At 37.9% G+C, this 14,689-nt stretch overlaps 1 protein-coding gene across 1 annotated transcript in view; it reads left to right on the top strand.

Moving 5' to 3' along the window:
- The window catches only part of ROBO2 (roundabout guidance receptor 2), a 665,634-nt gene that overhangs the window by 535,865 nt on the left and 115,080 nt on the right, over nucleotides 1–14,689 (top strand). Inside the window, exon 8 of the mRNA XM_069578659.1 lies at nucleotides 13,485–13,609. Within this exon, the coding sequence (XP_069434760.1) occupies nucleotides 13,485–13,609 (125 nt within the window). The remainder of the gene's footprint in view (nucleotides 1–13,484; nucleotides 13,610–14,689) is intronic.

Consider the following 14,689-nt stretch of genomic DNA (forward strand, 5'->3'; position numbering starts at 1 on the left):
TTAGGATGATTTCCTATAAGTAATGATTTCCTGTATTTGCCTGTAATTGAAGTGCAAATCTATTTTAGTAATTTCACATACGCTGAAATGATCTGTAAACATGTCCAACAAAACACTTTATGTTAACTATTAAATTTATTGCAATATAGAAATATTTAATACCATTAGAGGATTAAATCGGACTTGCTAAAGTCAGTAAAGCCCATTTACATAGAAAAATACGTGCTCCACCAGCATAAATCCTTCAGTTTAACAAACATTTACCTGATTTTCTAAAGGGGTCAGTGAAGCCAGGCGATGGTAATAGTACCATGGTGCAATCCAGAAAACTTCTGTCTCTAACATAAGGCATGTGTTTTTACCTCTGTGAGGAACAACTTCACCCTCTTCCTTTCTTACCTGCTTTATCTCAAAGGAACAAATCTGTCTCTTACTGTCTCTTTTTCTGTTTCAATGCTTTCCCCAACTGTCAGAGACAAAGTCAAGTTACTTTTGTAATGGTGGGACATCCTGTATTACAACACTTACCGTGTTCCTAACGTTGTGTCATGCTTGATTATTTTCATGTAAGTTTCCTCTGATAGGCAGTAAGTTCCAGAGACCAGAGATCTTAGTACCCTCAGACCCTGACACCAGTAAATGCTTAAAATAATTAAATGCTATTATATGAGTTAAAGTGCCAACAAACATCTGAATTTATTTCTAATACAAATTTATTACTTTGGGGCTTCCAGTAAAAAAAAAAAAAAATTAAGCACAAAATGTCTGTGAGGTTGTTGCTCAGTCACTCAGTCCTGTCTGACTCTTTGCAACCCCATGGGCTGCAGCATGCCAGACAGGCTTCCCTGTCCTTCACCGTCTTCCAGAGCTTGCTCAAACTCCTATTCATTGAGTGGGTGATGCCGTCCAACCATCTTGTCCTCTGTCATCCCCTTCTCCTCCTGCCTTCTAGCTTTCCCAGCATCAGGGTCCAGTGAAGCTGTGTGGTGGAGCTGTTTATTTTAACTCTGTTTTAACTCATGCTTGCCGATGAGATTTAAATGTGCAAGGTATTTTGGGACAAATGAACTTATCTTTTGCAAGGGCATTCTATTTTTTCTAGATAGTTGTAGAATTATTTCATTTTCTATATTTATATTGTTCATTTTCAAGAAGAAGCATATTATCTGTGACTATAAATTAAAGAGCATGGTTTTAATCACAATCACAAAACATACACATGCTTTTCATTTGCATGTCCCGCTTACCACCAAAACTCAGTACCTTTGATGCTCTTTGGACTTGCTTTCCCAGTTACTAAAACAGTTGATTTAGAAGGCCACTTACATTATTTTGTAGGTACATTATAGAACGTGTTTGACTAGCTTCACAGCCTGCTTTAGTCAACAGATTTTGAATGACCATGAGTTACTTTTTTTTCAATATTATATGAACCTACAAAAATTAGTCTTCCCATAATCAATAAAGTCTACAACAGTGGTTAAAAAATATAAAGAGTATAGATGCATATTTGGCATAGGTTTTTACTTACATACAAGGACTGAATGCAGTTTGTACCTGTGAGACCCCTCATAGATGGAGAGTAGCATATGAAATCTAAATAGACAATGTATCTAAAGATTGTGATTTGTGTCATTCAATTTTTTGACCATCTTACTTTCCATATTTATGGAAACAGTAAACCATTTAGTAGTTTTGCTTTTTCAGTTTGACATTAAAAAAGCATACATATAATGTACATCACATATAGAGAGGTAGCTTATTAAATTATTGTTGAAGAAGTATAGATGTTGGTTTTTATTATGGAACAAGAATTTTTAATATTAGTTAGAAGGAAGGCACTGGTGAGAAAGAAACCACATCACTCATCTAGAGGGGTTATTGCCGTGGACTCAGTAAGAAAGTGATTAATTGGAAAGGTATGTAATTTAGCACTTTTTTTTTTTTCAGTGTTACAGCTCTATTTTATTTAGAAGATAGCAGGAGAATACATCCTCAAAGCGTGAGGGCATGCCAACCCAAAGACTTGAAGAGAAGAGAGTTGAGGAGCACATGGGAGAGACAAAGAGAGGAAGAGAGAGAGGAAGAGAGAGAGATAGAAAGAGCACATGCAATCCATCCTCGAAGCATGAGGGCATGCCAACCCAAAGATTTGAAAGGAAGAGAGTGGAGGAGTGCGTGGCGGGGTGGGGGGGGTGGGGTGGGTGGGCGGGAGAGAGAGAGAAAGAGCGCATGAATGCAGGAGAGGAAGAGAGAGGGAGAGAGCGCTTTGACTCCTCCTTTTATATGTTTTCCTCCACCTGGGCCTGCCCTATGCAAATTGGGCTTAGCGAGGAGTGCTGTTTCTTCTAGCTGAAGTCTTCACTCTGGTCCTTGGACCTTCTTTTGACCTTCCTTGTATTTTTAGCCACCACCATTTTTGACTCCTTTTCCCTATTCTACCTAGCTAACATTCCCTCCTCAAGAGATGGGAGGCCCAATTCTTTGGGAATAGAGGCATCGAGGTCTTTCTGGCTACTTCCTGCTGAACTGGGGTGGCGAGGGGTTTGGGGCCTCCCCCTCTTGCTAGTCTCAAGCCTCAGAGTCCTTATAGCAGTGTCCATCTAAGGGTATGATATTTTTCATGGTTGGCTGGAGTTTTATATCTTTGTTGAACTGGCACTGCATGTTGTAGCTTGTTGACCTGGTGGCAGAGGCTTAGCCTCTATGGTCTCGAAATTGGAGACTACTGCATACTCGGCTCTTCTTTTTCCATCCAAGACAAAGCTACTTCCATCAGTGTACCAGATTTCCTCAGGATTGATCAGAGGATCTTCTGACAATCCCTCTCCGGGTTGGTTTTGTCCAGTGGTCCAAGGTTTCTGCCACATCCAGTTGCACCCTTGGCTCCAGCCTGATGATGGTTATCTGTGACAGGCGGGCTGGCTGGAGTGGGCCACTTCAGTCCTCTTGAACCATCATGAGGGTAGGCTTGGCGCTTGACCTTGAGGCGCTTGGGTCCCGAGGGCCGAGTGCCACCCAGTGTCCCCGTTGATGGCATTTGTGGCAAGCCATTCTTAACCGGAGGTCTTCTGGGATCTGAGACTGGGCCGCATGACCTTTCTGCTGAGTTTGTTTTTCGCTGTCCTGGTTTCCAGCATGATGGGCCTTCCCCTGCGATGGATTTTCTTCACGTTCCACCTCTACCATGGGAGCTTCACTGAGTTGGGCTCCTGCTGTGCTTGGCCTCTTCCATGTGGAGGTTGTTTCAGCCAGGTTACATCCGAGTCATGGCACCATAGATGTCACGCGAGTGTATGTTCCTTGATTCTTTGTCTCGTCACAACAAAGATTTGGAGTGACGGACATTAAAGCACTTGGCACGTCACAGCTCTCGGGTCTTGGACAAACCGTGGTATAGCTCTCAGGCAAATCAGTGTTACAGCTCTATTTTATTTAGAAGATAGCAGGAGAATACATCCTCGAAGCGTGAGGGCATGCCAACCCAAAGACTTGAAGAGAAGAGAATGGAGGAATGCGTGGGGTGGGGAGGAGAGAGAGAGAGAAAGAAAGAATGCATGCATGCAGGAGAGGAAGAGAGAATTTAGCACTTTAATAGTTTATATTTCTTAAAAACAGAGACAAATGAATAAAATGTGATTAAATTGGGTTTATAAAAATGATCATTTTAAATCTTATATCCCTAAATTATATTTTTCATTATAAATGCATTACTTCCCCTGAAATGGATTATGTGTTAATAAGTTTCAAATTAAATATTTTCATGACATTATGCATTTCCAATATTATTAACAGAAGTTCTTTGGAAATCAAGTGAAGTGTTAAATAGTACAAATTAAATAGAATTAAATAAGTTGAAGAAACAGTCATTTATCAATTAGAAGCCGACCTATTCTGATTACTGAGTAAATATTCAACTCCTGTTCTACATTTCATATTAGTGAATTCTTGCTATTTCTTGTTGGTGAGGCTAAGCCTATTAACTAATTTTTTTTGATGAGAACTTTATAATTGGTTGTTACATAGTACCTGTGTTTTTGTGTGTTGCTTTTGTCACTCCAGGGTGGTGGCTACTCATTTTACAGTAAGTTTTTGGTGCAGTGGGAATGATGTACAGAAGGGCATATTAAAATCAATTAGGAAATAGTTTCAAACATATTTTCTTCGATGTCTCCCCACCCAGATTAATATAATAATAAAGTAACTTTTCCCCTTAATTTTCTACTCCAAATTATTCATTTAGAGTTCACTATTTGAAGATTTTCCAGGCCAAATAGAGATACTATATCATTGCAAAATAGTAGACAGCACACCTTACCAGTAAGAGCTTACAATGGAACAGAACAGTGAAGGCACTCAGGCCCTCGGCATGGGGAGGGAGGATAGAGAAATAAGACAATACAAGCAAGGGAAAGTACCTTAAAGTGGGAAGAACAGAAGAAAAGTACAAGATTAGAGTGTGTTCAGGTTAATCTTTGTTGACAAGATGGATCAAAGGCTAATAGATATCAAGACGGATTAATCACTAAAACAAGCAAATACTTATGCAAGTGATTGAAAGTAGATTCGTCTGCTGAAATGTTGGAGCTGGTTTGAGCACAGGTGAGCATGCAGATGATAAAACCCTGGAACAGCTGATGGAAGACAGAATGATACACAGAGGAGAGTGATTTACAAGCAGGGCAATGGCAAGCAATAGAAAAGGCAACTGTACGTTTTGAATGAAGAATGACTTGAAATAAGTGTACTTCAGAAAGGTTGTACTTAGAGGTAGTACAGAAAGAACCAGATTATAGATTTTATGTCCTTTAACAATAACAGCAATTATTTAGGAAAAACATGTTATAATTTTAGCAATATTATTGGAAACCATAGCATATAATTTTTACCCTTGTGTTTAATAATAGATATAAATTGTCAGTCATATGATTTGAAGTGAACCACATGTTTAAGAGGTCCAACTATCAAATGGATCAGAAATCATCTGTCTTCCTATCGGTTTAAACTTTAAAAGCCTTTAATAAGATTCAATTTACTGGTCTTTACATCATAATGGTAGACATTAAGGCATAGAGCTCTGTGAATATTAAATAAGATAATGCCTATGGATGGTTTGACACACCTTCTGGCCCTTAATAAGCACTCAGTTGATTTTAATTATTGTTACTGTATTAAACAGTTTTCAACTCAGCAAGTCGTTAAAATAAGCAAATGATGAAAGAATGTACATTTCAAATATGCTTTAGAAAATACTGGAATTTAACCAGTAAAAATATTAAATAACAAAAAAAATTACACCCGAGTGTAAGATACAAAGGTCATAATCTATATTGTTATGAAATAAGAAGCTTATTCACTCAGGCATAAAATTATACCTAAAGAGAGAGCTGGAGTGTGCCTGTAACTGCCTTGTCACATATTAATGCATGCAACTGCATCATGACTGTCTCCATGTTCATGTCTGCCATAGAAAGTCATATTTTCCTGTAAAAACAGCTTTGAACATGATATGATTAACCTTTAGGGTCCCCCATCCCGTATCTCCAAGCCCACCGCATGCTCAGTGTAGGCTTCCTGCTCACGTTTGCCATCTGATTTCCATATCACCCACTCACTCACAGCAGCGGGCATTAGCATAACAGAACTGTAGCGTGACTTTGATTGAAGCCAGCTTGGGCTGAATGTAGTATCAAAGCATAATTTAGCAGAAATCAAATCTAATTTACTACGTATTGTATTTAAATTCTCTAAAACACAGTTTTGGGTGAACAGTACCAGACCTCTCATCTTAATTGACCTTTTTATATTTGGGTCTACTCTTCTGGAAATCCCCCAATGCACTTTTTGCATGGAGATATTCTTTTAAACCTGTGCATGTGTACTTGAGCATTGAATTGTCCCACTCTGTTTGCTTCATTCCCTTTCTTGTTGCTGCTGAAGCAGTAAGGTATAATCGCTTACAACAGATTAAGCAAGTAGGTTGTTACATCATAGTTATAGGAGATTTGTCTAATGCTTTGGGTTATAGAGGGGCTTCCCTGGTGGCTCAGACAGTAAAGTGTCAGTCTGCAATGCAGGAGACCCAGGTTCGATCCCTGGGTCGGGAGGATCCCCTGGAGAGGGCAATGGCAATCCACTCCAGCACTCTTGCCTGGAAAATCCCATGGACAGAGGTGCCTGATAGGCTACAGTCCATGGGGTCACAAAGAGTCGGACACGACTGAGCAAGTTAACTTTGGGTTGTAGAAGAGACGCAAATATGTATTTTATAGTCTTCTGTCTTAGAAATATATAAAAGAATTGCCATTTTTATAACCAGCATATTCTTCTGGAATTTATAACTCTAACTCTTTAATTCATATTTGGGTTTAAATGTGTGTTTTGAATTGTCAGCTTGAGGACCTAATTTTTTTTTTTTTTATATCTAATGAGAGCCATCATAGAAAATCCATTCTGTGGAGAGTGCATATTGTGCTATTGTGCTTGATAAAATGCCACCTCTCTGCCTCTTCCCTCCCAGTGGTGCCATCAGCCAAGTATTGTCTTTTCAAATCATTTTCAGTGCCACCTGGCAGAAATACTGAAATGGTGATGTGTTATCAGTAGAATTATTGATGCAGTTTTTCATTTTTAAAACCTCAAAAAGGGATTTTACTGGCAGTCCAGTGGATAAGGACTCACCTTCCAATGTAGTGGTTACGGGTTTGATTTTTGGTTGAAGAGCTGAGATCCTACCTGGCTTGTAGCCAAAAAAACCAAGCATTAAAAAAAAAAAAAGAAAACAATAACAATATTGAAACCGATTCAATAAAGATTTTTTAAATGGTCCACATAAAAAAAAATCTAAAAAAAAGCCCTCAAAAATAAATTCCTTCATCTGATATCCCTTCTTGGGCAGAGGAATAGTCTACAGAAGTAAAAGTGATTGATGTAATTTGCTCCAGTGGCTCAACTTCTGATGACAGTAAGAAAGGATGTACATTTTCAAAGGTTTGAATACTTTTAAAATCTTTTGCTTTGTTAAATGCTTTTATATCTTCAATTTTATTTTTTAATTTTAAACATGAAAAGGTGAATCTAGTATCAAAGAGATTAGTGTGGTTTTAGTTTGAGTGACAACAATTTGATTCATTAGAAATACAGTGTATTTATAATTTGGAATAAAAGGACAAAATAAACAATTATCACATGAAAGGATATTTCATAGCGTGAATAACGCAAATGCTGATACCAATTTTCATTAGTAGTCTTTAAAAATGCAGCACTGGGTAAAAACTCGAGAAACTTTGATTTTCTGGCCTTTTAGATTATGTCAACAGTGGTAAATATTGCAGAATTTCCTTATCCTTTAAGAGTTCTTACAAAATATTATATTTAAGTGCTACTATAAATATAGCAGTTATCAAGTGGATTTTCTGTTCCAACTGCCTGAGATTTTTCAGTTTCATGTCTCCCTTTTCTCATTTAGGAAGAACACTTTCTAATACTGTTGCTAAATCTTTCTTACATAAACATCTTTGAACAGATCTCCATACTTCCTAGGTCAAAATTTAAGCTCCTTTATTATAAATTATCACACACTACCTTTATCACTTCTGCCTCCCTTTGTCCCAAGTGACCCAACTCCTCTCCATTTCCTGAACTCTTACTTGTGCTTCAAAACACAATTCAGATGTAGCCATCTCCCAACATCTTTTCTTTCCTTAGCATTACTTTATCTACTGTGTTCTCTTCCAATCTTTTCTCCCCCGTGTCCTCTGCATTTTTATGTTATTCAAATCATGCTCTGTGGTATTTGCTTTTATTTGTTTATTTAATTGGAGTCTCCGCCATAGGCTATGAACAGTTTTTTATTTTGTTTTCTATCTCCTATATCAAGCAGACTATCTTATAGTTTGTAGATAATACATTTTGAAGGAGTAAATAGATGAATCATATATTTTCAAAAACGTGGATAGATAGATGTGGTTATTTGCCAATCCTTATTTTAGGGGTAATATTTTAGCAGCTGTGTTAAAATTGTAGGATCTAGATTCCAAAAGTATTTTGAAAAATCATTCATCCACCCAAAGGTTTTTGAAAGCTTGAAAAAATCAAATGTAAGAAGTCTGTAGTTAAATAATTAAAGTATAGATAGTAATTTTACTGAGATAAATGGATGATAGATAAACAGAGTATGTCTAATATGCTTTAAATTATAAAATATATTTTCACTGCTTTCATTTAATATTTCATCTGATGATTTTAATCATGTGTATTCTCAGATATTATATTTTTAAAATTATATAAAGAAGGACTTTATAGAGCATATGGGGCTCTCAGTTCAGTTTAGCTGCTCAGTTTTATCCAATTCTTTGTGACCCCAAGGATTACAGCATGCTAGGTTTCCCTGTCCATCACCAACTCCCAGAGCTTGCTAAAACTCATGTCCAAGTCGGTGATGCCATCCAACCATCTTATCATCTGTCATTCACTTCCCCTCCTGCCTTCAATTGTCCCCAGCTCAGAGTCTTTTCTAATGAGTCAGTTCTTCACATCAGGTGACCAAAGTATTGGAGTTTCAGCTTCTGCATCAGTCCTTCCAATGAATCCTTCCAATGAACACTCAGGACAGATCTCCTTGAGGATGGACTGGTTGGATCTCTTTGCAGTCCAAGGGACTCTCAAGAGTCTTCTCCAGCACCACAGTTCAAAAGCATCAGTTCTTCAGCACTCAGCTTCCTTAATAATCCAACTCTCACATCCATACGTGACCACTGGAAAAAACCAGCTTTAACTAGACAGACCTTTGTTGGCAATCTAATGTCTCTGCTTTTTAATATGCTGTCTAGGTTGGTCATAGCTTGTCTTCCAAGGAGCAAGCATCTTTTAATTTCATGGCTGCAGTCACCATATGCAGTGATTTTGGAGCCCCAAAAATAAAGTCTATCCCTGTTTCCATTGTTTCCCCATCTATTTACCATGAAGTAATGGGACTCGATGCCATGATCTTAGTGTTTTGAATGTTGAGTTTAAGCCAACTTTTTCAATTTCCTCTTTCACTTTGATCAAGAGGCTCTTTAGTTCTTCTTTGCTTTCTGCCATAAGGGTGGTATCATCTGCATATCTGAGGTTATTGATATTTCTCCCGGCAGTCTTGATTCCAGCTTCTGCTTCATCCAGCCCAGTATTTTGCATGATGTACTCTGCATATAAGTTAAATAAGCAGGGTGACAATATACAGCCTTGACGTACTCCTTTTCCTATTTGGAACCAGTCTGTTGTTCCATGTCCAATTCTGACTGTTTCTTCCTGACCTGCATACAGATTTCTCAGGAGGCAAGTCAGGTGGTCTGGTATTCCCATTTCTTGAAGAATTTTCCATAGTCTGTTGTGATCTGCACAGTCAAAGGCCTTGGCATAGTCAATAAAGCAGAAGCAAATGATTTTCTGGAACTCTCTTGCTTTTTCGATTATCCAACAGATGTCGGCAATTTGATCTCTGGTTCCTCTGCCTTTCTAAATCCAGCTTGAACATCTGGAAGTTCTTAATTCTTACTGTTCTTTTACTAGCTAATTATGAGAGTCAATTTAGATTATTTCTTGTCCAAAGCAATGCAAATGAACTAATAAGCTATATATGTGATTTTTATCAAAGACTATTGTTACTATACTCACTTTTTTTTTTTTTTATGATGAGAGACAAGCTAAGTTACTCAGTACTTCTTACTTAATGTCCACTTTGGAAGTAAACTTTTTTCATGAATTACTGAAAGAAGCAAAGAAATATATATTGATCTTTTAATTTTTTTAATGTATATAATTTTTTTCTTTAGATATTACAGATTATAGAGACCAATCTTAATATTTTGGTGTAAGTATCTGGTGGTTTCACATCTTTATTGAGACATGGACACTGCAGTGTTTTAAGAGTCATTCCAAAAGTAATTTTGCAACATTGATTTAAACTATCACTCTTATTAGAAAACATAGAGAACAAAAATCAATGATACTGCTGATTCAGTGGAATTGTGTAGAAATAACAAGATTGTAAAAAGCAAGTAATCTCCTGAACGTACAGGGCAACATAAACCACATTCTGTTCAAATAGATCTATAAATCTGGGTTCTCCATCCTGTTAAACTGAGCCTTCTGTTATCTATATTTGTAGAAGAAAATTTCCCTTAGTAGATTCATCCCTTCAGTCCCTAATGTATGTGTTGAGTGTGTTGAATTAGGAGGTGGTGTAATAGAACACTGAAAAATAAGCCACTACAAGTCTCGGTAAATTTTTTGGGGAAAAAAAACATTGCTGCTGCTGTTGCTATGCTAGTAGTCTTCTTATAAGGATGAGTAACTGGTTGGATGTTTGAGGCTACCCTACACTGACTCCACTCTTGGACCTTCGGTTATGTAATCTTAAAGAACTGGAGGAATTCTGGGTAAAGGACTTTACTGAATGGTGCTATTGTTAAAATTCTTCAGAGTTCAAATATTAGGGTTATAGCCATGTACACCGGGTTCTAAAAATTAGAGTTCATTGTAGTTTTTCTCTTGGTCTTAAGTTTTCTAGTATTAAGGAAGTCGTTACACTGGAAACAAAGGATTAGAAAAGTCATGGAATAAACCTGCTGTTTTCTCTTCATCAGGAGCGAGTTTTGCTGTGAAGATGATGTCCTTGTGAAAACTTTCTGTTACATACTGTCCTGTTTTTCACTTTCTTCTTTCTCTTTACAATTCACCCCAAATTTAAGCCTGAACTTTCTTAGCTTTTTCACCCCATCCCTATATTTTCTAATGGAGCTACTGGTCTCAGTGGTTTTGCCTGCACCATTTTACTGGTCTTCCAGTTAAACAACCTACTTTATTGACTAATCTGTCTCCCTCACAAACTATAGACTACATTCATTAAAGGGGTAAATAAAGACTCCAAAATTTTGCTTTGCATTTATCATTCCTTAGCTTAAAAACAACCAGAATAAAATCCTCAGTTTGGTTTCTCAGGCCTTTCTTAGACTGAGAAGAAGGGCCTGATACAAATCCATTTTTTGTAGCCAATGATGTTTATACAGTGAGGACTCGCCATTCCTCCTCAGTGTATACTAGATGTGTTTCTGCTTCTTATGCTTTGTTCAGTTAGCTTGTTTCTTTAGAATGTGTTCATCTCTCCACTTCTCTAAATGCCACCCTTTCCTCCAAGGCTCCATAATATACACCCCTTGCATAAAGCCTTTCACAGCTAGTGTAACACAAAGGGATCCCTTCTTTCTGAAGTCCTGTGACCCTTATGATGTATACTAAAACGTAAGTGCTTCTCTGCTCTGAGAATACCTCTGTCATTGATCTTACCACAGTCTTACAGAACTGTTGTTTTAAGTTTGTTGTTGTTGTCTTCATCATGATCATGTTTTGTATTTTCTATTAGAGTGTAAGTACCTTCATGGCTGCAGTGTAGATGCTTTTTATCTGTGTATCTTTAGCGCCCAGTTGTTGTTCAGTCACTCAGTGACGTCCATCTCTGGGACCGCTTGGACTGCAGCACGCCACGCTTCCCTGTCCTTCACTTTCTCTCGGAGCTTGCTCATACTCATGTCCATTGAATTGGTGATGCCATCCAACCATCTCGTCATCTATCATACCCTTCTCCTCCTGCCTTCAATCTTCGTCAGCATCAGGGTCTTTTCCAATGAAACCATCTTCACATCAGGTGGCCAAAGTATTGGAGCTTCAGTTTCAGCATCAGTCCTTCCAGTGAATATTCAGGACTGATTTCCTTTAGGATTGACTGGTTGGATCTCCTTGCTGTTCAAGGGACACTCAAGAGTCTTCTCCAACACAACAGTTCAAAAGCATCAATTCTTCAGCGCTCAGCCTTCTTTATGGTCCAACCCTTACATCCATACATGACTACTAGAAAACCCATAGCTTTGACTAGACATAACTTTGTAGGCAAAGTAATGTTTCTGCTTTTTAATATGCTATCTAGGTTGGTCATAGCTCTTCATCCAAGAAGCAAGTGTCTTTTAATTTCATGGCTGTAGTCACTATCTGCAGTGATTATGGAGCCCAAGAAAATAAAGTCTGTCTTTGTTTCCCCATCTATTTGCCATGAAGTGATGAGACCAGATCCCATGATCTTAGTTTTTTGAATGTTCAGTTTTAGCCAGTTTTTTTCACTCTCCTCTTTCACCTTCATTTAAAGGCTCTCTAGTTCCTCTTTGCTTTCTGCCATGAAGATGGTGTCATCTGCATATCTGAGGTTATTGATATTTCAATATTTTAAATAATTTTCAGTTTCTAGTGCCCAGTTCAGTTCAGTTCAGGTCAGTTGCTCAGTCGTGTCTGACTCTTTGCTACCCCATGAATTGCAGCATGCCAGGCCTCCCTGTCCATTACCAACTCCCGAAGTTCATTCACTCAGACTCACATCCATTGGGTCAGTGATGCCATCCAGCCATCTCATCCTCTGTCATCCCCTTCTCTTCCTGGCCCCAATCCCTCCCAGCATCAGAGTCTTTTCCAATGAGTCAACTCTTTGCATGATGTGGCCAAAGTACTGGAGTTTCAGCTTCAGCATCATTCCCTCCAAAGAAATTCCAGGACTGATCTCCTTCAGAATGGACTGGTTGGATCTCCTTGCAGTCCAAGGGACTCTCAAGAGTCTTCTCCAACACCACAGTTCAAACGCATCAATTCTTTGGCACTCAGGCTTCTTCACAGTCCAACTCTCGCATCCATACATGACCACTGGAAAAACCATAGCCTTGACTAGACGGACCTTTGTTGGCAAAGTAATGTCTCTGCTTTTGAATATGCTGTCTAGGTTGGTTATAACTTTTCTTCCAAAGAGGAACATAATAATTGCCAAATGCTTATTAATCTAAGTGAAATGAATTAGTCAACCACTTGCAGGTGTTTTTGTATATTGTTAGTTATCTCTGTATGTAATTCCCATACCTTCAATTTGATGTTCTCAACACTTCAACTCCTCAAATCTAGAATATAAGCACTCTAAGCACTTTGAGAATAGAGATCATATTCTATGCCTTCTGGTATCCCTGTGCCTAGCACAATGTCTTGCAAATATTATAAGAGCAATTCATGTTTGTCAATAGATTGATGCCACAGGAAGTAGATATTTGAGTAATGCAGTGACTTTTTTCTGTCTTCATTCAAAACATAAAACCATATGGGGACATCATGTTTATTTATTAAAAACTTTAGAATACCATTAAAAATCTACTTTTTCTTTGCAAGTGTATGGACGGCAAGATTTGCAATGTACATTTAAAGTGTGTCTACTAATACATTTACTTCTTTCCTCATATTTGATAGAGTGCTCTTTTTTTTTTCCCATTGTGTTTTGAGAAATACTTAAAAATAAATCAACATCTGTAGACTCTGTCTGGCACTGAGCAGTCCACCTCATATCAGATTTTCCCTTTGATGTATTTTTCTTTGTCAACAGTTTATATTTACACACTTTCTTTCCTTTTAAATTATAGCTCCTCCACAGTTTGTGGTTAGGCCAAGAGATCAGATTGTTGCTCAAGGTCGAACAGTGACATTTCCCTGTGAAACTAAAGGAAACCCACAGCCAGCAGTTTTTTGGCAAAAAGAAGGTAGCCAGGTGAGTGCAAGCTTTGACTGCTTTTCTGAAATCTCTGAACTCCCCCGTCTCTGCTGGTCCTCCAAGTCTGTCTTGCCTTTCTTGTTATCAATGTTGAATGTATTTTATTTCTCAAAAGAGACCAGTTGATTCTAAAATAAGAGAGAGTCAGATGTTTTAATAGAACATTCTGTTTTTGAGTGTTAATTTTAAATTTTTTTTATCTTACATAGAAGAGATGCAATACAGTGTGAATAAATTACCTGAAAAACTCTAACCTGCAGCTGTTTAAAATCTCTTAACAAAAGGATATGTTTGCTTTCTTGCATTGAGCTACACTGAGATAATTGAGTTAGTATATCTATAAAGCACTTAGAACATCCTGGGTACGTGTAAACAGTCAAAAATATTTCTGTCATTAATTAGTCTAGAAACCAGTTTCAACGCCCTTTCATAAATAGTATACATACCTTTTCTTTATCATTAACTTAAACATGCTTCCATTTAAGAGTAGTAGAAATATTTTCTTCCATCATCCCTCTGGATTCCCTCATAGTGGAATTAGACAGGAAATAATACATTAAATAGCAGAAAAAAACAGTACCTGTCTGATCTTTGCTGTGTCCTGATTTGTCCTCTTGGGCCCTCTCTGGGCAGCATGATCTCTCAGACTCTGCTGAAAGCAAATTGAATTGAATGCACCACCTTTCTCATTAAGAACTTGGTCCAAGCTTGGGCAAGCTCAAGCCTCTAGGTTCTGAAGCAATGAGGGGAACTTCCCCTTAAAACAGAATAGAAATTGAGTTCTTTGTCTAAGAATTTAATCTGTGCATTCCCAAGGGAATTCTAGGGAACTCCTTAGAGATATTTTCGTTCTAGACTCTCCAGAGGCATTCCCAAGGAGCTGTGTAGGTCTTAGGAAGGGACCCACTGGTGTTGCTCCTTAGCACCCTCTGTTGTTAGTCCAAGTTTTAGATGAATTTCCTGGACAAATAGAAAATGATGACTAAAGGACTCAAGCAGTCTAAAAACTTTGCCAGAGGCAGAAAACGCTTTAGATGAAATTAAGAGAACCTGTTGATCAAAACTCACGTAAGACCA

The sequence above is a fragment of the Ovis canadensis genome, chromosome 1 (genome assembly GCF_042477335.2).
Source record: "Ovis canadensis isolate MfBH-ARS-UI-01 breed Bighorn chromosome 1, ARS-UI_OviCan_v2, whole genome shotgun sequence".
NCBI classification, from domain to species: Eukaryota; Metazoa; Chordata; class Mammalia; order Artiodactyla; family Bovidae; genus Ovis; species Ovis canadensis.